The 24,524-nt window shown below is 50.8% G+C and overlaps 1 protein-coding gene across 1 annotated transcript; it reads left to right on the top strand.

The window, feature by feature from the left end:
* Positions 1-391: 391 nt before the first annotated feature.
* LOC104325377 (transmembrane protein 151B) lies at positions 392-24,234 on the top strand. Its single transcript, XM_069784431.1, has 2 exons — positions 392-853; positions 20,900-24,234. The coding sequence occupies exons 1-2, from the start codon at positions 764-766 to the stop codon at positions 22,328-22,330; spliced, it is 1,521 nt and encodes a 506-aa protein (XP_069640532.1). The 5' UTR covers positions 392-763; the 3' UTR covers positions 22,331-24,234.
* The last annotated feature ends 290 nt before the right edge of the window (positions 24,235-24,524 follow it).

The raw sequence follows: 24,524 nt of genomic DNA, 5'->3' as shown, positions 1-24,524 counted from the left end.
CTTGTCGCACCGGAGGCAGCAGAAATCCCACTGCGGGGATGGGGGCGGGGGGGGGGGGGGCGGCTGCTGCTGCTGCTCCCCGGCTGCGCCTGGAGGGGCCGGGACAGCCCCAGGGCTCGACCCCGGCAGTGTCACCGCCCGGAGAACGGGGAGGGCAGCCGGGCATCGCCGGGCGGCGCCGGCCGAGTTTGTCCGGCTGCTCCGTGCGGGGCAGCCTTCCTCCTCTTCTTCCTCCTCCTCCTCCTGCTGCCGCCGCCAGCCCGGGCGAGGTGCGGGCTCTGGGAGAAGGCGGGAGAGGTGGCCGGGGCTGGGCTGCGGGCGGCCAAGGGGTGAAGATGCGCTGAGAGGGGGCACCCCGGGGAGGGGGCACCCCGGGGAGGGGGTCAGGAAGGGACACCCCGGGGGGGGGGGGGGAAGGTAGGGCTTGGGAAGGCGTCCCCCGGGAGGGGAGGGCGCACCCCGCAGCTCCCAGCCTCCCGCAGAGGAGCGCCGGGAGCCGCCGGGCGGTCGCCTGCCCACCTGGGGGGGCCGGGAGCGGCTGGGGCACCCGCACACATCTCCCCCCCCCCCCGCCTCGTCTTTCTCTCCTCCCCTCCGCCGCCTCCCTCCCTCCCTCCCTCTCTGCCCGCCTGCCTGGGATGGTGGAGGGAGCCGAGAGCACCCGGCAGGGCGGCCCTGGGCGCGGGGGGGGCGGCCCGCGGGGGGCTCCGCCGTCTCGGGGCCCCGCAGCCCCCGCCGCCGCCGCCGGCGGTGATGGCCAAGGATGTCCTCGGAGGGGGAAGCCGAGGCGGCTGCTGAGAGCGGGCCGGGCAGCACCCCAGAGCCGGGGGCCGCCGCCGCCGTGCGGGAGGAGGTGAGCGGCGGCGGGGGCGCCCGCCCCGGACCGGGCCGGGGTGTTGGGGCGGGGGGGGGGGGGGGGGGACGGGACACACACACGGGGGACCGGACCGGGAGGGGCAAAGGCAGCCCCGCCGCGGAGCCGGGGTGCGGGGCGGCGGGGGGCGGGCGTGGGGAGGAACCGGGAAGCCGCGGCGGGAGGAGGGTGCCCCCGGCTGGGGGTGTCTGCGGAGCGGGGGGGAACCGAGGAACCAAACCACAGCCCGCCCGGGTTACCTGCAGCCGCGCCGCGGTGCGGTGCTCGGTGCGCGGTGCCCCGCCGCGCCCTGCAGTGCCGGGGCCGCCGGCGGGATCGCCCCCGGCCCCGCCGGGCCCCGGCCCTTGGCCGGCGGGGTGGCCGCAACCGGGCGGCCGCTGGCTGCGGGGTTTTACCGGCGGGGCCCCGGCGCCCAGCCCTGCGCCGGCTGCCGGGCTCGGGGCGGCGGCTCTGCGCCGAAACGATGCAGCGGGGAAAGGGGAGGGGGAGGTAAGGGGTCCTGGCCAGTGGAAGTTTGGCTGAATAAGCCCCTTGGGGTTTGGCCTAGGAGAGCCTACCGCTTCCCTGGGACTTGGGAAAGGGTCAAGAAAATTGCAGCTCTGCGAGGCGCCGGTGTGACTGGCAGGAGGGGCTCGCTGAGCCGGAGAAGGGGTTTGCAGCCAGGGCCCTGTGGCTTTCGAGTGTTTCGGGCCAGAGGAGGAGGTCATCCCTCTCCTTTTCCATTAGGGCCTAGGCACTCCTGTTGCCTCATCTGCCATAGAAGACACTGTAGGAAATACAGCTTAATAGGTTTCTTCGGATCAGCTGTGAAGCGCCCACCGTGGCCTTGCACACCATGGGGAGGGAATGACGGCTGTGTCTGAGTGTTGACACAAAATCCTGAGCCACAAGGCATTGGCCAGACAGAACTGCAGGGCTCCGTGGCAGTAGGTGACAATGCCCGTACAATCCTGCACGCTCGGGACAGCAAGCTGTCCTGTTTTAGGAACGCCTGGTATTCTCTTCTGCGCCTAACGTAGCCTTTGCTCCCAACTGTTTTGACAGGTCTGCCATTTACATCACGTAATCCATGTGCAGATCATGGAAGTGACTGAACTTTCTTCACAGTATGGAGTTAAAAACAAATGTACATGCTCCCAGGGATGCAGAGAGCAGCCTTAAAGCAGGCAGAGAAAACTGAAAACAGAAATGAAAGCGACCCCGGAACATCGCTGTGTGCAGTTAGTCTGCTTAATGCTTTTGCTGACGGGTCCCATGGCTCAACAACAGTCTCATAGTCCCGTAGTCAAAATCTGGTAGTTTCAACAAAGCCAATGTGAAGCTGCAATATACTTAGGCTAAAACCAAACAGCACTTTTGAAAGCACCTGTAATAGAAAATTGACTTTGCAGCTCAGGTTGAAAAAACTGTCCTCTGTGGGTGAAAATTAGGGGTTTCTCCTATACAATTGCTTTTTAAACACCTGCGACACAGTTCACTGCGAAGAGCTGTGGCTGGATACAGGATACAGCTGCTGTTCCAACAGTAGAGCTCCCCAATGTAATTACAGTCCGGCAGAAGATCAATAGATGGTTAATGCTGGAAGGGATTTTTTGATTTATTTGGTCTATGACCAGGAGCTACAGAAGGCTTTCCAATATATTAAGTCCACCATAAAAACATCCAAGCCATTTCTAGACATGAGAGCACTTGATCTCTCTGCTAAGCACATTATATCTTGCCTCACTCATCCTCTTCTCAGGTTTTTTTCTGTTACAACACAAACATTTGCACATTTGAGTCTATATCTCAAATGCCTGTAACAGTGATATCTTAACACTGCAGTCCTACAGTATTGGTCTTTTCCTCATGCTTTCTCCATCTCCATGTAAATAGCCTTTTCCACCTGGACCTGCAGTTGCATTTAAATGCCTGGTATTAAATGGGCATTTCATGGGTTTCTCTATTAGTCTTGTCATTTATGGATTTCACTTAGATCAAATGCATGGGTTTAAATCATAACAGTGACTGAAAATTGCCTTTATTGGGTAATAAATCAATGTGAGATAAAATCCTGAGCTTGTAACAGAGAATGTGTCTGAGGTCTAAGTTTTTATTCTTGAAAGCAGGACAAGCGAAGGTGCAGCTGTGGAGCAGGAAGGAGAGTGGCAGCTCAGTTACCTGCCATGGCCCTCATCCTCTTCTACCACGGGCCACTTAGGTTTACTGCTGACTTTGCTGAATGTCAGAGCAAGCCCTCAGATTACCTGCCAGTATTCTGGTTTGGGGTTTTTTTTTCTGCTGAGCTATCGATTGCCTCAGCTGGATGACCTGGAACAGCCATGCTTTTGGTGGTGGTGTAGGATTTTACCATCCCATCAACTCTTGCAAAAAAGAATCAAGATCTTTGAGGGGAGGGAATGTAAAGGACGTGGTTCTCCAAATGTTTCAGCAGTTATTGCTGTAGATTGATTCTTTGGACATATTTTCCTTTACTTTCCTCCCTGAGGTAGCAGAACCTGCTGCTCTGTACTGCCCCGGTTAAGCTGTGGGCTGGTGGTTTTTCTTGACTGACTTATTACTGTGACAGATTACACCTACACTGAAGAGCTGTTAGGGACTTTTCTGCATTTCTGCCAATTTACACCTCAATCGGGAAATGGTCTTAAATATTTAAATCTTTAAAACTTAGTTGGAAATTGTTTTTCTTTTTCAGGAAAGTGAAGCTGGTGAGTACAAACATTATTTATTTGCTACCATAGCCAAGTAATCACTGAAGAAAGCTGAAAGCAGCAGCCACTTGACATTTTGAAATACGTATTTGTCTTGTCTGTACTGGCAGAATCAAACAGCAGTTGTCCATGCCTGGTTTTATCTTCTCTTCCATATTTAAGAGCTTTAATTGGGCATGACAAAATGTAATCAGTTAAGCTATTTAAATAAAAGGGGGAAAACCTCATGGGTCGATGTTCCTGAAACCCACGGCCATCAGCTCACTGATGGAGATGTTACAGAAGAGAGAGGTCACTTAAAACTGTCTCATCTGCCTCTTACTGCCACTGCAAAATGCAACAGGGAGTCGTTTCAAAAGTGCGGTTTGTGGTCACAACAGCACCAAGGGTGTTACAAGTTAAGAAAATACACATGCAGGCTACAGCTTTACAGACTGTCAGGTCAAAAGGTAGCTGGGTCCTTTTCTCTTAAGCATGCCACTGGAGAGACATCCTCTACCTGAGGGATTAACCCCATTTAGTTCTCCAGCTTTTTTATCCCTTTCCCCCAGTATGAATGGCAAACATAAATATTTTATTTGTCAGGGCTTATTTTGTGGCATTGAAAGCATCAGGCATGAAGCCCTTCGTAACTTCAGCTGGGCAGCTTTGAATTGTCCCCATCTATGGGTTGAGTCGTACTCGTGTGGCTGAGTGGTGGTGGAGGAAGCGAGGCAGGCGACCCTCTCAGGTTTATCAGGCCTGCTGTAGGTGCACCTTACTCACCAGCACATCCTCATGGTCTGATGAAACCCCCTCTCTCACAGATCCACGGGAGCCCGTTTGCTCCCTGCTGCCTTTCTAGCAACCTCCTCTTCCTCTAGAGGCTTGTTGTCATCCCCAAGACTTCTGTGCTCAAGAGAAACGAACCCAGGAGCAGGGGATGGAGAGGAGAGAGGGCACAGGGCCTGTGATGGAGGTTAATGTTCTTCCCTGCCGCCTTTTAAACAGAAGCTGCGGAGGGACCATTGGGTACCAATCTCCAGAGAGGGGCTATTTCCCTTGTAAACCTCCCCCCCAAGAGCTGCCCAGGGCACTGACCCCACGGCTTCTGCCTCGCGGAGGCAGGAAACACGACACGTGGCTCCTGGGGAAACTCTACTTTTCCTTCCCCTCAGTTCTTCCAAACCTCCTGCAAAAGACCTGCTCCACTAACACCCTGAATGATAGCTGCTGGTTAGCCTGGTGGAAGACTGTCACCGTGCCAAGTGAGTATGACTGACCAAACAGTTATTTTGTGTGCAGTGCATGATATTTCCCCTCTTGAGTGAGGGTCAGACAGGACAAGCCCCTTTCTACCCCTCCTGCTCTTGGTTTATTCAGCAGACATAAATCAAGGAGTGCATCTCATTCATTCCTTGATCCAAATGGTCTCCCTCATAGAGACAAAGGAAAAAGACCAGCAGTAGTGGCATCGGAGGAACTGGAAAGCTTTTTTTCATGATCCTGTAGTGCCAAGCAATATTTGCATTGCAGATCCTGTCACAAGAAAATCCATGCTGAGGCATCATATCTTTTTTTCTGCTTTTGTTCTTTTCATTGTCCCACTTTATCTTCTGATCACGTGTCTGTTCTTGGTGCCCCGAAGTTGTCTGTCTTCTCTGCACTTCACAGAAGAAGCTGTCAAGAGTTTAAAAAAATAGATAGGACATATCAAATGGATCTGTCTGAGCTCTGAAGGGCAGCCTGGGCTCCAGCTGTGAGGGCTTCTACGGGCAAAGTCTTCTGTCCTCTCCAACAGAGAGTGCTCCCTCGCCACCGTGGCTGAGAACAGAGTTACTCCTTCTGGCTGACCTTCCCAATTACCTCCAGCAAGGGAATTTTCTTAACGGAGCATTGGGCTCGAGCAACTGGGGAGCTTGTGGAGCTCCACCATTGAAGGGCTGTAAGGACAATTTAGGCAAGCAGCAGGTAGATGTTGCCTCCTGGGAGAAGGAGAGACTAGGTGACTTGGTGGTAGGTCCCCTCCAGACCTGGTTTCTAATGCTGTTCTCTCAAGTGGACAGACAATCAGCTGACATCTGTGGAAAAACAATGGGTCTGCACACTGTTTTGAAACCCCAAATACTCTCCTTGTTCTCCCTTTCTCACTTCAGAGACCCCAGAGGATGGTCTCCCTCCAGAAGGGAAGAGTGGATACCAAGGATGCTTTTCAATCAGTGCAAGCCATTGCAAGAGTGCAGGAGGAGGTATCTTCTCCCTGGGAACAGAGCATGAGGCTTCCTATCATCCGCTTCTACGCCTTGGATGAAAAGAGCTTAAATCATTGCCAGTGACCAGGGACTCAGTGGAAACAGAGATTAGAAAGAGTGAAATGTCCCCAAGTAGTCTGTAGGGAGTGGGGCTTGTTTCTAGGCGTGTCCTAACACATGGTAGTGAATTAACACCAAAAAGTAGTGGCTGCCGAGCTACCGTCGGCACCATAAGGCCCTTTCAGTTGTTATAGTGACGCTGTCATGACACTATAGATAAGGCTGTGTTTGATTTTTCACTTACAGCGGAGTTCTACTTTTCGGAAAAGCATGGTTAAGTAGTTAATTAGTTTCTAAGTTCTAATCACGGAAAATATAGTTCACTCAAGGGTTCACTTTCAGACTCTAATCATTCTTTGGGCTCCTCTGAGATTAAGAACTGTAAAGTTAAAAATAGCGCATCGTGAAACTTTGTTGAGGTTGCGGTTGTTCTAACGGCTTTGTTAACTACCCAAAACCATAACGGGGTAACTTCATTTAAGCAGCAGCACACAGAATAGCTGATGAGGTATTCTAGCAGGGATGCTGCCGACAGGAGCCCGGCGTGCAGGTCAGGGGTAGAGGCTGCCTCCGAGAGCTGCCCATGCCGGCTCCTCCGTGAGCACCGACCGCTCTGCCCACAGCACATCTCGTCCGTAGCCGCAAAAGCAAGGAAGAAAAGTGCCTGAAACGGGCAGGACAGATGGCGAGTGGGAAGGCTGGTGGAGCCTGGCTGCGCCCGGCGCCGGTAGCTCGGCCGCACCAGGAGGCTGGCAGCCTTCCCGGAGCGGAGTTAAGGTTGTGAAGCGGTGTCTGGTATACCTGGCAGCCGCTCTCATGGTGCCACGCGTGCTACCGGGAGAGGACGGAGGGGCTTACACCCCAAGAAATGCCTGAGCTTTTGACTTGCGTGGCTTTACATCAGGTGAATAAGGTACAGGGAATCCCAACTCACACGGAGCACCTTTTGTATATGGCTGAGGTATTGCACATCCCAGTTCAGCATCCAGCCAGCGGAGGCCTTGTTAAGGAAAGACTGGTAATACCGGGCCTCGGGGAAGACAGGGGCTTGGAAACAGCCGGCTGGTGAGAGCGGGGACCGGTGGGAGCTGACAGCAAAGGGCAGAGAGCAGCTCGCAAAGGGTCACGCTCCTGGCAAGGAAGCTAACAGTAGGTAATTGGGGTGACTTGCAAATGTGGAGTCTGCATAACCTGACCTCACCAGGGGAGAGGATGGGCTCCGTCAGAGACTTCTGCAGGTCATAGCATATTTGGCCGCGAGAAAGGAGGGATTTGTGGCCACTCGTTTGTGGCCGGAGGCCTTCATCATACCCATGCAATTGATTACCGTTAGGAGCTGGACTGGGAATTGTGGAGTACAACATTCGATTAGCGTGGTAACAAAAGTGATTCAGCACGAGGCATCGGCATCTTACGTTGAGCAGCTCTCGCAAACCAGCACAGTGTGTCCTGGAGGACAAGAGCTGGAAGAGCCTGAGTGTCCGCAGGCACAAGCTGCGCCATCTCCCCGACCCTGCAATGGGCCAGGGGAGCACGGAGCACCACAGAGGCTGGGATGGTAGCATCTGCCCGTAGGGTCCAACCAGTATGAGGGTCCCTCTGAGGACCACAAAGATGGAGAACACCCCCCTTGTGGCTACCTGGAGGTGAGGTGGCCAGCCAGAAGTGCCAGGACCTGGTGGAGGAGGGGGGTAATGAGGCCGTGTGCTGAAAGGGTGGGAATGACAGTCTGTCTGCAGGCCTGAGGTGTGCCGTGGTCCTCTGCAAGGGGGCTGTCTGTCAGCAGGCCAGGGCAGGAGCTAAATCCCCTGGTTCCCACCAGCTGGTGCTCAGAGTGACAGGACACGATGGCTCACATGCAGATGAGATGCCTTCCCGGAGAGTGCTGCTGCAATGCTCATGTGAAAGCACTTTATAAATGCCATTTTTTTCAGTGTATTTGGGAGGTATAAAGAGGTGTAATGAAGCCATGCCATAGGTCAAAGTCAAGTCAAGAAATAAAATCCAGGTGACCTGGCTCCCAGGATCCCTTTTAACCATTAGGTGTTTAAATGAATTTCCAGTGAAGTTTTCACCTGCTGTGCTGTCACATGTTATTGCAGAATGTGTCACAGAGAGAGAAGAGAGAAGCAAGAGGGAGAGAGAAGTGATATTTATGATGAAACCTCGTTTCTCACAGGGAAGCATTAGCTGCTGGGATACTACCTCATCTTAACAGGAGCACCATTATAAAAAGAATTGACAGCGCTGAGGTCCCAGCTGTGTTCAGAAAGGTGCAGAGATGGGGAAACACACTCCCCAAATCTGACAAAGCAGCTGAAGCCCGAGGAGTGGCTGGGTGTTATTACGAGGGATGCTCAGCTCAGCATCTCAAGGGACCTGGCACAGCTGCAGCCTGAGCTGCACCACGGAGCTGGCAGGTCGTCTGCTGAAGTGTGGCCAGCGGGGTCCAACTGGGAGGTCACACGTGGGAAATGGGAAGGCTGGATGGAGGTTGAGAGGTCAAATCACAGAGCCACATTGTTCTGGTTTTACTGGGTAAAAGGATGGCTTTGCAAATAAGTGAGAATAAAAATAAAACCTCATGGTTCTGGACAAAGCTTGATTCACAGTTCCCTTTGAAAGACTTCCCCAGACTTCACTGGAGCTTGGACTGGTCCTGGATCATATTTCTGCTGAGACCTTGAGTGAGGTTTCTATCCCCATTTAAATCTCAGGGTGTTGCTTTAGAGTAAGCAAAGATTAAATGGTATTCATAATAATGAACTATTTTTCTCATTTGCAAAGCCACTGAACAGAGGCATTCGATGACTAGGCTGCACATAGCTGGTGAGGAACTAATACTCCTCGGGCTTCCTCCTCACAAGGCTGTCTCCTCCCAGCTCCCCACTTTCCCCCCCAGGGAAACTGGTCCATGGCTTGTTGTGCAGCCTGGCTCCAGGACAGTGCCTCACTTCCCCATGTTGAGACTGAGGGAAGGTCGGGCAGGATACACAGGACCCGTGGCAATGGTGAGAACGCTAAGGCACAGGACATGCCCTCTTCAAGGATGGGGAGAGCACCTGCAACCCTAGGGACCTGGGAGTGGGAAGGGACAAGCTTTAGCACACCACTGAACTATGGCTCTAACATCCACCACTGCAGGCTGCTCATTTGCACAGCACAGGAGAAAACACAGCTGCTCCAGCACCGCCAGCCTCCTCTCGCTGCTCGCTCCTCTCCCACCCCTGGAGAGCTGCACCTTTTGGGCAAAGGTGGGTGAAAAATAGGTATTACAGGATTCCTGCTGAACCCAGCTGGGACAAGCACACAGAGGACGGCAGGTAGCTACTGTCCCGTTCTCCCCTCCTCGCTGTCCCCATCCCTCCTGGACTGAAGCAATGGGAGCTGGTCCCACCAGCCCTCCTCTTTTCCTTTGGCTGGTGTCAGTTTTCCCTCCGTGTCAGCGAAGCTGCCGGTAACACCGGTGCCGTCAGCAAGTTGCACCTTGCTGATCTGCTGGGGCTGTGGTACATCTGTGTCACCTGCGGCTTGCCCAAGGGTGCAGGGAGCTGGGTCTGGCTTTCAGAAGCTGGAGCACACCAGAGCCTGCTCCTCCCGAGGTGAGGATCACTCTGCTCTGCAGCAGCGGGATGGATGGATGGATGGAGGGATGGAGGGATGGATGCTGCCGTCAGCCCTTCCAGGAGCTCCCTGCGGTGCGGGAGCAGGGGCAAGGGCACCTGCCCAGAAACCTCTGTGCAGTGGGGCTGGCCACTGGCTGCAGTGGGGGGCAAGTGGCAGGCTAGGCATGAGGCAAGTTGCAAAATACTGAGCGGCACGGCTTATGGCTCATGCCAATCACTCAGTCTCTCTAATCTGGCAGTGGCTGGCAACTGCATCCCAGGAGCTTTCCTGAGGATATATATGATGCTTGTTTTGGTTGACTGATAAGCGTCGAGGTAAGCCACATTGTTACATTGGTAAAATTTACCCTGTGTCTACTAGGAACCTCTGATATTCAAGGCGGGGGAGTGGGTAATATGAGCTTAGTATGATGGGTGCTTAAAGCGTAGAAAAAAGAACTGTTCTTGGAGCTACTGTCTTGCTCTGAGGCAGCTCTAGTCCCAGCTTTTCCTTTCTGATGAACTCATGCCCAGCATTGACATTACTGGGAAAAATCCTCTGCCCCCAGAATATGCTCTTTGTGTTGCTGCCGAGTCGAAAGCCAGTGGCACCAACACCAGCATTTTGGAGGAAAAAGGGATAATTTTGTTAGTGTAGCATTTTTGTGAGCTTGTAAGAAGCTGCCACGAAAATAGCCCCGATTACTATTTTGCAAATGGTGACCACTTTATTGCTAAGATTCCTTGGCACTGAAAACGTAACCGCATGGCTTTCCTTGGAGCAGTGTGCGGGAGCATCACCCGTGGATGTGTCTAGGGCCAAATTCTTCATGCCACTCGCATACATACCCTTGTATTTTAGTGAGTGGCTTTCCCATCCTGCTGCAATGTGTGGCATATATATTGGCTGGGACCCAAATGCCTTTCTTTTCTGGGATTTCCTTTATTTCTGCTTGAAGAACTCAAAAGTATCTTGCAAGAACTACTGCTGAATCTGACATTTGAGGGGACTGGAGACTCCTTCTGTCCTGACCTCTACTTTCCTCATCTTCAGATGGTGGCTTAAATTCATGAAGGTGAATGGTGTGAAATAACAGGCTGTCATTGTATGGTATTTCAGGGGCATCCTAGCATCTGAAATTCAGGTGAATCAGCAAGATTTGTGCCTTTTCATGGTTTGTCTTGTCCTTCGATAGACTCTGCTGGGGAGAGGATTTAATGCTACCATTTTGTGCACCTTCCCACCCTGAGACGTTCCCCTTGACAGTTCCGTTGATGGAAGGAGGAGATTAAATCTCCACAGGGATTTAAACAACGACAAACCAAGCGATCCCTGCTCACCACAGGAGGGCAACTGCTGAAGCTAATGCCTGAGTCAGCGATGCTGCAAACATGTGGAGTGCATGCAGGTTATTCTTTTTAAACCACGTAACATCATTTCTGCTGGGCATTGATGTCATGTCCCCCGCCTGCAGGAAGTTTTCATTCTCAGGAGTTTCATGGTAGAAGAGCAAATGTGCATCTAAAACATACATGCAGCAACCAATGTGCTACATGTTCTAGGACTGAAGGGAAACTCTTTAATGCAAAATGACTTTTTCTGTTGCCTTCTATCCCTTATATTTCCCTTTCCCTCCGTGCCGGCAGCCATGCTGAGAGCACTTGCTACTGGCTCAGCGTGAGCTAGGGGTAATGGGCTTCTTGCTGTTCAAGATGGATGGCAGGAGGGATTTTGTTTCAGACTCCCCAGGAGGGGATTTATGAGATGACTGTTGTAATATCTCTCTTCTCCCTCACCAGGCCTTATTACTGATGCCCCATGTGGTACCCAGATTGGGTCACATGGTGGAGGAGCACTTCTACCCATCACACACCAACATCTGGTTTAGCACAGCCCTGCAGGCTCCTTCCTCACTGTACTAAGGAGTATCTGACCTAGGAGTTCATTTCGCCCTGGAAAGCAGTAAGAGGTTGTACTCTGACTCTTCTCCTGCAGTTGTCTTCTCTCTGGTCACCCCAGACTTCTTGGGCCAGTCTTTCACCAGGATCACCGCAGGAACTGGAAGATGGTATCTGCACCAAGATCTGTTGTGGCTGCTTGGGGACAGGGCTAGAGGTCTCCTTGCTCTTTTTGTACCGTCCCTGTCCACTGCACAAATGGTGAAGCCTTTCTCAGCACCAGAGGTTGGTCCTGGTGTCAGAGCTCGCCTCAATTATGGTTAACAGCACAGCCTAGGGCTTGCCTAGCAAGAACTCAATGGTCTTCTCTGTGTTATGTCCTGCCATGTCCATCAGGAGGTGGAACATTTTCCCCTGCCCTGTCTTGGCCAAGACTCTCTCATAGTTAGAGACAAAAATCTGCTTTCATCCAGGCAGGTCACCACCTGCCAAAGTGCGTGACTTGTGGTTATTGATTATTCTTTCCCTTTCATGTATCTCATTGGGATATATTCATCACAAGCGTAAATCTGCAGAAGCAAATGCAAGTATGACTGGCATTAATTTATCTACTGTTTTTTCTTCTTTCTTCTCTACTTTTATTTCTTTTCTTCCAGTCCTCTGTCAGTGTTTCCTCCACTCTTCTTTCCTTATGGACAGGAAGATTATTCTTGCTAAATAAAAGAGGAAAAAGAAAAAGATAAGATTGACTCTTTGCTCACATGAGTAATCCTGAGCTGTGGGGTCATTTTGTTGTCGAAGACAATGATAAAGTCACCCTGTAGCCCCGAAGCCAGGTCTTGGTGGAGAGCAGGAGCACGCTGTGATGCCACACTGAGACACAGCTGCAGCGTCAGCCCTGCAGCACACTGTCACCTCCGTGGGAGTCTCTGCCCCGATTTAGCACAACCTTATCCCACCCCCCGCAGGCTGTGCGGAGGAGATAGGGGCATAGATTTGGTTTTTTGGAGAAGTTCTCAGCAGCAAGAAAGCAGCCGTTCAGGAGTAGCTGCTTTCCAAGTCATAGAAGGGCCGGGAGGACTGCTGGCTCCTACGATGCTTGGGTGCTGCCAGGTTCAGGTCTTCCCCCATTGATCCTCACCCGGGTCCTTTCTCTGGGCCCGATTCCCTCCTGCCCCTGCCCAGGCTGGCTGGTCTCCATCCTCGCTTGCCCACGTCCTTACCCTGCCTCGGTGGCACTGGCATTCGGAGCATGTCTAGGCAATCCTTTTCTCCCCTCCACCTCTTCCCACCCCCCATGTTTCGCCCTCATTTCTCTATTTCCATTCGGGCCACGTCTCCGCTACCCTCTGTTTTCTCTCATTCTTTCATTTTAGACTTGATAGCATTTTGCTTCAGCAAAATTGCAGTTCTTGCGGTCAGCCACCAAGGGCAAACACATTTACACGTGGGGTTTAAAACGACAGGAAACGCTTTTGGCTGGATTTCCCTGAAGGAGAATTTTCATGCTTTTGAAATTGGGGAACCCAGATATCTGGCTGCGAACCAGACACAGGCAGTCAAACTTGGGCCCCAAACTGTCCACAAAACAAGCATTAGAATAAATTCATGCTGTGGCAGCATATTTTCTGCTTGTACAGCTCATGCTGGAGTTTTCAAGGAGACTGAAGCATGAAGTCTGACAGAAGAGGAAAAAGTCATTTTGTCAATAGAGAGCTACAGAGAAATAGTAAGCATAAGGCAAAATTGAATATCAAGTTTTTAAAGACTGTGACTCCAAAATAGTTTGGTCCATTTCTTTTGGACTTCACAGGCTATTTCTCCCCCTCTATTGGGGTCAGTTTGGCAACTTTCAGTTCAAATTTATTTTGCCAGTGAAAATCAGAAGTGAACAAAACAAGAGGTTTATCATTGTCACTGTAACCATTTGCATGCCATAAGCAGTACTGAGGCAGCTAGAAAAAGAAGAGATGCTTCAAGCCCACAGTGCCATATAGCTACTTTGGGACTAAAATACAGCTACTGATGAAGAGCGTACAGCAACAGCAAGCTAGGTGATAATGTGCTCCACTGAAGCTTTGGGAGGGTTTCTCTTAGTATTGTATGTAGAGCTGCATGTGGGATTACTCCTGGCAGTGAGCACTGGAAGTCCACGTAACGCCCACAGCCTTGTTTTTATGATAGACACTTAGCTTTGTGAAGGCAGTTGTCTTGTATAAGTTAATGAGGTATTTAGCCATTAGATTGGCAGAGTTCTGCAGGAATAATGACCAGATTTGACACTGTCCACTGGAATCAAGCATAAAATCACTGCTGGTAACATTTACAGTTGGCACAAACATCAGCAGGCTAGCCTGTAATGATGAGACGAGCACAGTCCTACAGAGGGATCTGCTTCGTTTGATAATTTCATTATTCAGTCCAATGCCAAATCTGAAGTTACACATTTCAGGGTGGAGAGTGCAGTCAACCCTTCAGCTGTCCTCAGAAACAGTGACTTACAAAATACCTGAGAGCAAAGAGGGTGACTGGTTGAACATGAACTCCTGGGGTGGTGCTGGGCAAAAATCTACTAATGCAACTCCTGGAGACAGTAAAAAGGGGGAATGAGTAGGAACGGGAGGTGATTTTGTGTTTTGGTATGATGACAGTGAAATTAAGTGCTAAAGTCCTGTATCCACTTGCAGGGTACACATTTAAGAAGGGTCTCAAGGTGCTGGAGAGACAGCAAAGCACCAAAAAGAGCTAGAGCAGTGCGGTGAAGGACTTCAAGACCTTGACCCATTTAAATTGTCAAAAAGAAGGCTAAGAGGTGTCATAATTATAATGGAGAAGTATCTTCAGAGAGAGAAGGCAGTCATATGAAAGGAGCCTTTCATCACCCAGAGAATGGACATCCCCACTGCCATGAATGGCAGTGAAGTGAGATGAAATTACAATGACAGTAAAATTTCAGCACCACAATAAATTACAAAGGGGATGCAGGTTCTTAATTTCTTTTAGTCTATCAGTTAAAGCAGAGTGTCTTTATGGAAGATGAGCTTTTACCAGACACTAGTTACTGGGCCATACATAGGACTGTAGAGTGAAATTGCATTGCCTGTGAGATATAGGAGCTATGGGGAGAAGGCATAGTGTCTCTCAGTCTTAAGTTGTAAATGTAGTTTGGGTTGTAATAGAAGCTGAACCTTCCTGACCCAGAATAGCCTTGCAAAGTTGATAGGAGAAATTTCTGCGACTACCTGTAAGTGCTAAAGAACCATGTGGGTGTTTATTATATCATAAGGATCCCTGCCGTCACCAAGGAACGGCCACGTGGCTAGTGGGTGAGTCCTGCTATCAGATATACTTGTATCGGCAGGTCAGCAAAAGCAGCAAGCCATCACTGATAAAATAGAGGCACCAGAGCTTCAGGTTAGGCACCCAAAAACCTGGGCTGGTGGAATCAGTCTGGGCTTCTCTGAGTGTGGCCCTTCCTCCTCCTGCTAACAGGGGGGCTCGCTTGGAAGAACAGGGACACCCAGACCACTTCGACCTGTGCCCTGGGAAATTCATTTAGTTCTTATGTACCCGTCAAGAGGAAAGGACCTAGAGACACAAGCACAATTTGCTCACCCAGAAGTATGTTGTTCTGGTTCTCTAGCATCAGTCTCACTTTTCAAATATGCCTTTTAAGGAGAAATCAGAGCTCGAAGGGAGGTAATTTTTTTCACATTCTTGGCCACCCCCAATGCAGTTGCTTGCAGGCTCACTTAGGATGGCTACCAGCTACAACTTACCTGCCTGTGTCTTAATGCTGGTCGCTTGCAAAGAGTCAAGGGACGGGTCAGAGAGCCGAAACCCTGGCCACCAGCCCCGTGCTCTTGCCACCAGAGCACGCTCGGCTCCAGCTGCGAAGCGGGGGACGTGCCAGGCTGTGCACTCACCCTCCGCTCTCTCTCCGCCCCTTTACACTATGTGAGATTAACAGCCCAAATCTGCACGCTGCTACAACCCAGAGCACGTTTTAATGATTTTAATTACGGTTGCTGCAGCCAGAACCTGAGCTGGCTGCTGTTGAGCCAGGACGAGCGCTGGGTGGGTGTGCCTGCGCGAGGGAGGCTCCACGCCAGTCCTTGCATACCTGCTTTTGATCTTGGGCATCTGCCACTGGAGCGTGTCTTTGAAGGCAATTGCCCTTTCAGCCACTGCCTGGATGTTTTATCATTTGCAAACTAAGTTTTGCACAGAACTTTTCTTGAAGGAGAAATAATCGAAATGTTGCCAGCCTGGAAACTCCTGTCTGCTACAGGTGTCAGTTGAAATTCCAGTTCTCCGTCAGCAGTTAAGGCTTTCCAGACTATTTTCCGGCAACTGTGGCAACAAATTAAACAGCATCTATCATTTCATGTCTCGGAAGCCTCCACGCCACCAGACAGAAAACAGATCATGGGAGGATGTGGAGCTGCCTCTTCATTTTGCGGGGTACACAGATCCTTTGCCCTGCCTGAGCTTTCTGGAAATGACGGGCCAAAAAACCCCAACGCAAATGCAGAGCAGCACTGCGGGGCCAACTCCTTGGGGCGAGGGACAGCTTGGGGCAGGGCTGTCCCCAAACCTTGTCCCTCTCCGCAAGGTTCGCAGCATGCGTACCTGCAGCCCTCCCGACACGTGCCACCTCTCGCCTGTGGCATTTTCCTCATTCATGCTGAGATCTACTAAAGAATTTGGGAAATATTTTTTGTAGTTGTTTTTAAGTGTGGAAGAGTGAAGTTAAAAAATTAACTTGTGATTATGGATAGTCTGGGTAAGAGTTAGCAGGAGCTTCCAATCCAGTCAGGTGCAATGAGAAGGGAGGCCTCTGAAAGCTGTTCAGCAGCATGCCAGGGCGTAGCAAGTCATTATTTACAGCATGTGTTTTTAACACGACTTGAAATTCATAAACAATAATACTGGCAGCTTGACTGTGCTTCTTCACAGCATTCCATCCAAAACAGGAGATTTTTACAATTTGTACTGTCATCAGAGCTGGTTGGGACCTTTGGGGTGAAACATTTGGTTTGGCAAAGCCATCCCTCTTCACAGAAGTGGTTGTAGAATCACAGAACTGCTTGGTTTGGATGGGACCTTCAAAGATCATCTAGTCCAACCTCCCTGCCATGGACAGGAGCATCTTGCACTAGATTGGGTTGCTCAAAGCCCTGTCCAACCTGACCTTGAACACTTCCAGTGATGGGACATCCACGACTCTGGGCAACCTGTGTCTCATTTAATCTTCTGTCAGGAGGTTTCTCGGGTCAACGCTGGAACCAAAGCCCGAAGCAAAGCCCCCAACAAGCAGGAGAGGAAGGACACCTCTCTTGAGTTGGATTAGAGTCCCAAATCCGTGAGTCCTAGCTTGCAGGCAAAGTGCCTGGTGACTGAGTCTCTGTCTATTTTGGGACAGTCTCTGTTTGGGTCTGGCTTTCTCTTAGGCTCTCTGTCTTTGCTTTCTTCAATTATGTTTCTCTACTAACATTTTCCAGGGGTTATGCTTTTGTTCCACATCAAAACAACACAGATCCCGCAGCATTCCTCAAAGGACACAACTCCCGTTCACTGGCTGGCCCAAGTTATAATGGAAATTATTAGTTTCCTTAAGCATTTATTGTACTCAGCCAGAAATACAAGCTTGCCCTGTTTCGATCTGAAACACCATGCACGGAAAGGAGAAAATTCCACATAGTACCACAAACATCATGCTTGCAAGAAGGTGGTATGTTAATTAATAAAGTCTGGGAGCCGCTGGTTTAACATATTAATGAATTTGTTATGCAGAGAGAGATGGAAAGATATATTTCCTTATTAGATTTCTGAATGTCTGATACTTTTATTGTAATTATGTTCTATTTCGTGTCTTTCTTACAAACACTCTAATAGTGTTTCTAATAGTATAATTGTGTTAGATAAATGTTTCAGCAAAGGGAAGGAGAAATAAGGGGATATAGGCCAGATGAATGTATTCAGAACTTGAAGTAGGAGAGACAGCTGTGGGGATAGACCCTGGAAGAGAGATCCTTTTATAACTGAGGACCTGCAGAGAGCAGGATCTGCTTAGGAGCAAAGGAGGGTATGAGACAGTGGGTCAGAAGAGCCAGGAGAAAAGAATCTTGTTTTTCCCAAAGGGTTTTGAACATGAAGGCCCTGCTGAACTGGACTGGTAGGTGTGTGAATCAGAGACGTGGCAGTGGGCTCTATGGCTGCATGTCTTCACTAATGCAAGGAGGAGAGTAGCTGCCTTTTTTACAGGCTGCAGTGAGAATAATGGAGGTAACCTGGCTCAGGCTGATCCAGCCCTTTCAGTGCAGTGGGTTGTAGACTGTTTTTGAAGTGTCTCCAGAGAACGCATACAGAAATGTCATCTTGGACCTGCAAGCCTCTGAGCTGCTGCCAGCCCACCCCGGTGCTGCTCCAGGACTGGTGAGACCATAGCCTTCTCTTCCCACAAAGGGGAGATGGCATTTCATGGAGCTAAGCAGATTAGGAGGCATTTGCCCGCTCTGATATGGCCGCTGATAGCCCTAACCAGCAGGGCTGGTTGAATCACCCCTTGGGCAGAAGCCAACCTGTGGGTTGCAAGTTGGACCACAGAGCTGCAGAGAGTGGAGAAGTTGTTAGTCAAGGGAATTAAGATAAAGGGAAGGTGGGGATTGGAGTGCCTTTGGCAAATAGTGCCTTAACTGATGTGGGACAGCCCTCTCGCATGGCTGTGCCCAGGGCCAGGCTGACAGCGCTTTGAACAAGTCATAGAAAAAATTGGGATTCCCGAAGCTGCATGGAGTACTTAAGCACTCACCTTACATTAAAACTGACTGCTAGGCATCTTTTGCTGGGTCCACTGGCATTCTTCACAGTATTAACCATATGCAATTTTACATTAGAAATACCTGTGGAAACCTGAGTGTGAACTTAAATTCCTGTGTTAGAATATTGCCCAGCTGTTTTCTTCTGCACAGTCCCAGTGACTGGAGTAGAGAGATGTTCACTTTTAGAGTTTTCTTCACCTCAGAAAACCTTCAGGGGGGAAAAAGGGTAGAGCTTTGCAATTCTTTAATACAGTCTATATTTTTGCATTACTATAGCACTTTAAAACTCTAGTTCCGTATCAAGAAGAGACAAAGAATAGAAGACAGTGATTCCCAGTGGAGTTCCCACGAGTCATGAGAGCCTGGGGCTTTGACCCAGGGTCCAGTGTACGGCTGGGGCAGAAGCCGACATTGGGGCAGTAACCACAGTGGGACAGAGTGATGCGTATTTGTTATGGGTTTGTTGCTTTTGTACTGGCTGGGCTTAAACCATGACAGTATTTGACAAGAGTTTCAAGAGATTAGACTCTGTATGACTGCACATAGACTCGGGGGTTCACTCCCAAAACTCCTGTAGTTATTTTTCAGCTGATTTGGGACTGCCTGAAGCCACTTTGTGGCTTTCCTCAAGGTTTCCTGCAAAAGGCTATGGAAAACAGCTTTATTCTTACCCATACTAAGGTCTTTTCACTGCCCTACCTACAGAAAAGTTCTGTACCATGTCCTTTATAGCCCACTTAGCTTCTCTAAACCCATTTTGGCCACTGTAAAGAGAATACAGCCCAGAATAATTATTCTTTATTCTGACACATACACACATACAAAAGGTTTGGGATAAGAATAGAAATTCTTTTACAGATTCCTTCTGGATGGAGCAGGAAGAATCAGGGGCCAGATTCTGCCCTTAGTCCCTGCAGATGAATACTGGTGTAGCTCCCTAAAATCAATAAAATTACTCTGCACTTACAGAGTGTCAGATTAGAAGCTACAAAATCAAAACCAAACCCCATGAACTCTAGTTTGGCTGCTCACAGCAAGCCGTAAAACCATCTATAGTTACTTAGAAGTGGTTCTCTGTCCCAGAAAAAAAAAGCAGTATTAAATCTGACTTTATAGCCCTGCAAGGTTAGATGCCAGTGCTTCCATCTCATTGAGAAGACAGTGAACTCTTCTTTCTAGTGGCACCATGCTATTATTTCCTGAGTCATAAGATGCTGCTCCTTAAATTCCTTGCTGGTTCAAGATTACTTACTGAATTCTGACTGCTGTGGGTCTGAGATAAGCTATACTAGGGGAAAACTTTAAACTTTATCCATGGAGAAAGAAAGAGAAGACATTTCCCAAACCTAGCATCTGTTGGCATCTATGGAGCAGTTTGATGCATTAGAGGTGGCCCCATGGGAGAAAGAGTAACAGCGTGCTTCTATTTTTGCATGAAATCAGGCTCAGCAGAGGGCATGATGATGCATGAATATCAGTGTGTATCTGCTTTCTCACTGTCATTTTCTCAGAGTTAGGGGGGAGGCAGAGGATGGCAGTAACAAAAGGGACACAGACAGCCCTCCACATTACCTACCAGGGCAGTGGGGAGTTTTGCTTCATGCACTTTCTACAGACAGGCGGCTGCCAGCCAGTAATGTAACTCATGCTGCTGCTGCTCTTTGCAGGGAGACAACTCTGTTTCCGCTAGCTGCTTGGCTCGATTTGGCATTTTTTATTATAGCCCAACATAGCATGACAATGCAGCTGATTCACTGCACCATGGCTGGGGTAAGGACTTGCAGTCATGCCGCCTCAGAGGACGCAGTGGGAATATGAGAGTGCGAACTCCGGCTCTACTCCCAGCCCGACTCTTGGGACTTGAAAGAGAGGGATGTGCTACGTTTTAAATGTTCACGCATACACCCAACGCTTAAGCTTTCAGGTATTTTAGGTCAGAGCTAGTCTTCTAACCAGCCTGAAGCTATGCTGCACTGTGCTGTAATCCTGACAATTTTTTCAACTAAATGTGCTTGAATCTAGTAATTTTCCCGATGGCTCACCTCCAAGGAAAATGGTGTCGATCATTTGGTAGGTTTCAGGGTTGGGTGTGAGTCAGCTCTGAGTCAGGCAGCAGCTCCAGCTCCATGAAGCGCTGGTCCCCCTGTGCTGGCACGACCCGTGGGGCCACAGCCCTGCGATGGATGCTGCTCCCGAGCCTCCCCAGCAGCACCGTATGGGAACCCAGGCGCTGGGCACTCGGAAAGCAAAGGGGCAAGTCCACAGCCCCGTGCTTTCGGCTGTTCGTGTGCTGCGAAGCCCTCTCGGCCTTGGAAGATGGTGGGGTGCATAGAGGATGCTGGCTCCAGGCAGGGAGAAGGAGATGGGGACCCATCTCGCCCCCTGCGGAGGGGCCTGTCCAACTGGGGTGCGGGCACAGCGAGCCACTGCTGTGCGAACAACTTGCATCCCCAGAGCCAGGAGGAAGCAAGGAAGGAGTTTTGTCCAGAGACCTCTGTCCCTGGCCCAGTGTTTCTGTTTATATTCACATTTATATTAAGTAGGGTGGTGTCCCAGTCCTCAGGCAGTTGAGAGCAAAGCCAGACACGGTCTTGAAGGCAACAGTCACTGTGCGCGTTGTGCAAAGTGGCGTGACTGACGGGTTCCTTGCTCTCTCTTTGTCTTTCTCTCCCCCTCCCCGGCGGTGTGATTGAAGCAACGCCCCGTGAAGCAGTCCCTGAGCGCCTGCATGTGCCGAGAGTCCCACTGGAAATGCCTCCTCCTCTCCATCCTCATGTATGGCTGCCTGGGTGCGGTGGCCTGGTGTCAGCTGGCCCGGGTCACCAAGCTCAGCTTCGATAGCTCCTTCAAGGGCAAGTCCATGATCTACCATGACAGCCCGTGCTCGGACGGCTACGTCTATATCCCGCTGGCCTTCCTCTCTATGCTGTATGTGGTGTACCTGGTGGAGTGCTGGCACTGCCACGTCAAGAGAGAGCTGCAGTACAAGGCGGACGTGGACAGTGTCTATGAATGCATCAACCGCATGCAGCAAGCCACGCCATGCATCTGGTGGAAGGCCATCAGCTACCACTTTGTGCGGCGAACCCGGCAGGTGACCCGGTACCGCAATGGCGATGCCTACACCACCACGCAAGTCTACCACGAGAGGGTCAACACCCATGTGGCTGAAGCTGAGTTTGACTACTCTCACTGTGGGTACAAGGACATCTCCAAGGAGCTCCTGGGCCTGGAGAGCTACACAGCCACCAAGCTGAGGTTCACCAAGTGCTTCAGCTTTGCCAACATCGAGTCTGAGAACTCTTACCTGACTCAGAGGGCTCACTTCTTCACGGAGATCGAGGGGCTGGATGACTACATGGAGGTGAGGGAAGGCATGCAGCTCAAAAACGTGGACTTTAAAGAGCTTATGATGGCTTACGGGGACCCAGATCACCTCCCATGGTACGTGTCCCACTATGCTTTCTGGGTGGCAGCTATCCTGATGATCTCATGGCCGCTCAGGGTACTCATAGAGTATCGGACTGCTTATGTCCACTACCACGTGGAGAAGCTGCTGGGCCTGGAGTACACGGCGCCCACCGCGGCCGAGGAGCCCCTGTACCGGTACCGCATGCCCCGAGACACCACGCAGGACAGCACCGAGCTGGAGTGGCACATCTGCACCAACCGGCAGCTGATCCCCAGCTACTCGGAGGCCATGCTCATGGACCTGGCCAACTCCCCAGCCTACAACAGCTACGCGGTGTGCCGGTACGGCGAAACGGCCCACGGCTGCGAACGCTGCAACCGTGCCTCCAGCACCTCCTCCATCTTCTCACGCCACGCTTTCCACAGCTGCAGCGGCAACTCCCGCCTCTCCCTCAACACCAGCCGCTTCTCCCTCTGCCGCGTCCACGGCTCCCACAGGACAGGCCTCTGGAGGAGCCGCAGCAGCAGCATCGCGGACCGGGGCTGCCAGGACGAGCAGTGCTGCTCCTACTCCAGCCAGCTGGCTGTCAACGAAAACCCCCCAACCTACCATGACGCCCGCTTCTTCCCCGTCCTGATTGTGCACAGGCCGGAGGGGCATGACGGGCGGCATTTCTACGTCAGGCGCTCCTCCTGTCTAGAAACCTCTCTGTGACAGGCCTCCATGGTTTCTCGGCTCCTCTGCCCCGGGACAGGGCTTGCAGAGGTGCCGCCGGCGGGGAGCCTGCAAGCATCAGTCTCCACAGCAGGTCGGCAGGACGAGCTTCAGCCCTTCCCCCTGCTGCTGCGAGAGGACATAGTCGCTCTGACCAACTGCTAACCTCATTTCCAAGAGCTTCTCCCCCTCCTTCGGCTGGTCCCTCTAGTCTTTTGTTCCCCTCTTCCTTTCGCTCTTTCACTCCTCACAGTTTCTCTGCTCCTTGGTTGCCTGCCTCTCCTCCCATGCCACCCTCAGTCTTTTTTTTACATTTCAGTCACAGCATTTGACCGCTGTTGCTGCTGGAGGATTTATAAAGCCTGTGCTTTGCAGTATATTTGCCCTCTTGGATGCCCTGCAAGGTAAGAAACTCAGAGCGAGGAGAAAGGCACCCGGCCAGCCAGAGTCAAGTCAGAAGGAGAATTCAGATCTGCAGGTGCTGAGTCACCTCCTGCAAACCCCAAACGAGGTGCTTTTTAAATTTATTTTATTTTCACCAGTCTTTTTTCCTCTTCTTCTGACATTTATCCTCTCCTTTCTTCATGTTGTCCTCTTCTCACTTTACCCTCATCTCCCTTTTTTCTCCATTTTTCTCACTTCTGCTTTCCAGTTTTTCTGGGGTTTTGCCGGTGAGGATGTCTTTCAGGGTGTAATCTCCTTCCATCGGGCAAAGATAAGGTATTCACGGCACAAATGTCACTGACTGCTGACGCAACCACAGGCTATGCACCTGAAAAGTGCTGAGGACTTTCCTTCCAGAGCAGTAACGTACACCAGTAAAGCGAAAAGCCCTTTGCTCACCTTGTCCTGCCTTGTCTGCAGCAGAGACACTGCTGCGTTTCCAGCTGTAGTTAACCTTGTCCAGCTCCGCCCCTGTTAGCAATCGTCGAGAGCAGTAATGTAGATCAGTGCCCTGTTAGTGCCACTATTTTTAGGATCGTGAGTCTGGTTTGTGGTTGTTTCATTCCTACCACTTGCGCAGAGCCGCGCAGGATGGACAAGGGGAGAGGGGCTGGAGAGGGAAAGGCACATATAGTATGAACTCTCCCACCGAGAGTCTGGAGTTGTTAGGAAGCTCTTCCACTCACAGCGTCTATTAGAGTAGTTGCAGGACTGCTCTACGCTATCTTTCAGCTTTCCGTGTGCCCTGGGGAAGGCTTTTGGCCCGTAGCCCACTGCCGCCTTCCCACCTTCCCAGGCGAGATGCGGTGCCACCCCAGCCCCGGGCAGGGAGCACAACTGGGAGCCAGCCCCACCAGCCACTCCTGCTGGGGCTCCAGGTTCTTCCCGCAAGGCTTCACCTAGAGCAGGTGCAGCACCTTCCAGAATTAGTCCCAGCAGTGCCAAACCCAGAAGGTGTCCGGTCCTGGCGGAGCAGACCGCTGCACTCTGGGCTGTGGGTTGCCCTCCTGGCCCAGGGAGACCCCCCCGAGAGGCAGGGACCGACCCGAGAAGCTTATGGTCACACTGAGGACCCGCCAGGGACCTCGCACGTACCAAACCTCCGTCACACAAGGGATGGTCATATGCTGAGCAAGCTCCGTACCATTTTGTCACGTGGATGGTGGAGATTATTATCCACTGTGACTCACAGGAGAATGCAATGCGATCGCAATACGATCACTTTCAAAAACAAAGTGTTGTCACACCCTACAGCAAATAGGTAAGAAACTGAGCCCCCAGAGGGGCTGGCAACAAATGCTTCTTCCCAAGTCCATTCTGTGTGTATCTACATGTAACATGAGATTTGTAAGGTCATATTAGTATGTGTAGATTATATATAACTCTGCATACTTATATGGTGATTTCTTATGGCATTGACTGTTGCACCATGTTAAATACATTTTATTTTGGTTTGATGACTCCGTTTTGATGTGCTGTATTTATTTCAGCTGCAGAAATAGAAACATTGGTAATACCTGGCTAACCTGCTGCAAATGATGGCACCATCAGAAAGGTTGTTTAAAATCGTATGAGTCGATCTTTTTTAATGTAAATACTTTATGTATGATTTATGTGACATTTTCATTCCGACAGCTTGGCATTTATTGCAAAAGATAGATAACACATATGATGTGTTAGTTTGCCACCTCTAAAAAAGAATAACCATCCCAGACACGTGGAGGAACCAGGTTTGGGCTCAGGGTAATGA

This window comes from Haliaeetus albicilla, chromosome 5 (genome assembly GCF_947461875.1).
Source record: "Haliaeetus albicilla chromosome 5, bHalAlb1.1, whole genome shotgun sequence".
NCBI classification, from domain to species: domain Eukaryota; kingdom Metazoa; phylum Chordata; class Aves; order Accipitriformes; family Accipitridae; genus Haliaeetus; species Haliaeetus albicilla.
This window is presented reverse-complemented; position numbering and strand designations above follow the sequence as displayed.

Bases quoted from the DNA above. Each gene is read 5' to 3' on its own strand.
- LOC104325377 (XM_069784431.1), top strand. From the start codon at position 764: ATGTCCTCGGAGGGGGAAGCCGAGGCGGCTGCTGAGAGCGGGCCGGGC. The intron at 854-20,899 runs GTGAGCGGCGGC...GTGTGATTGAAG, and splicing joins CCGCCGCCGTGCGGGAGGAG to CAACGCCCCGTGAAGCAGTC.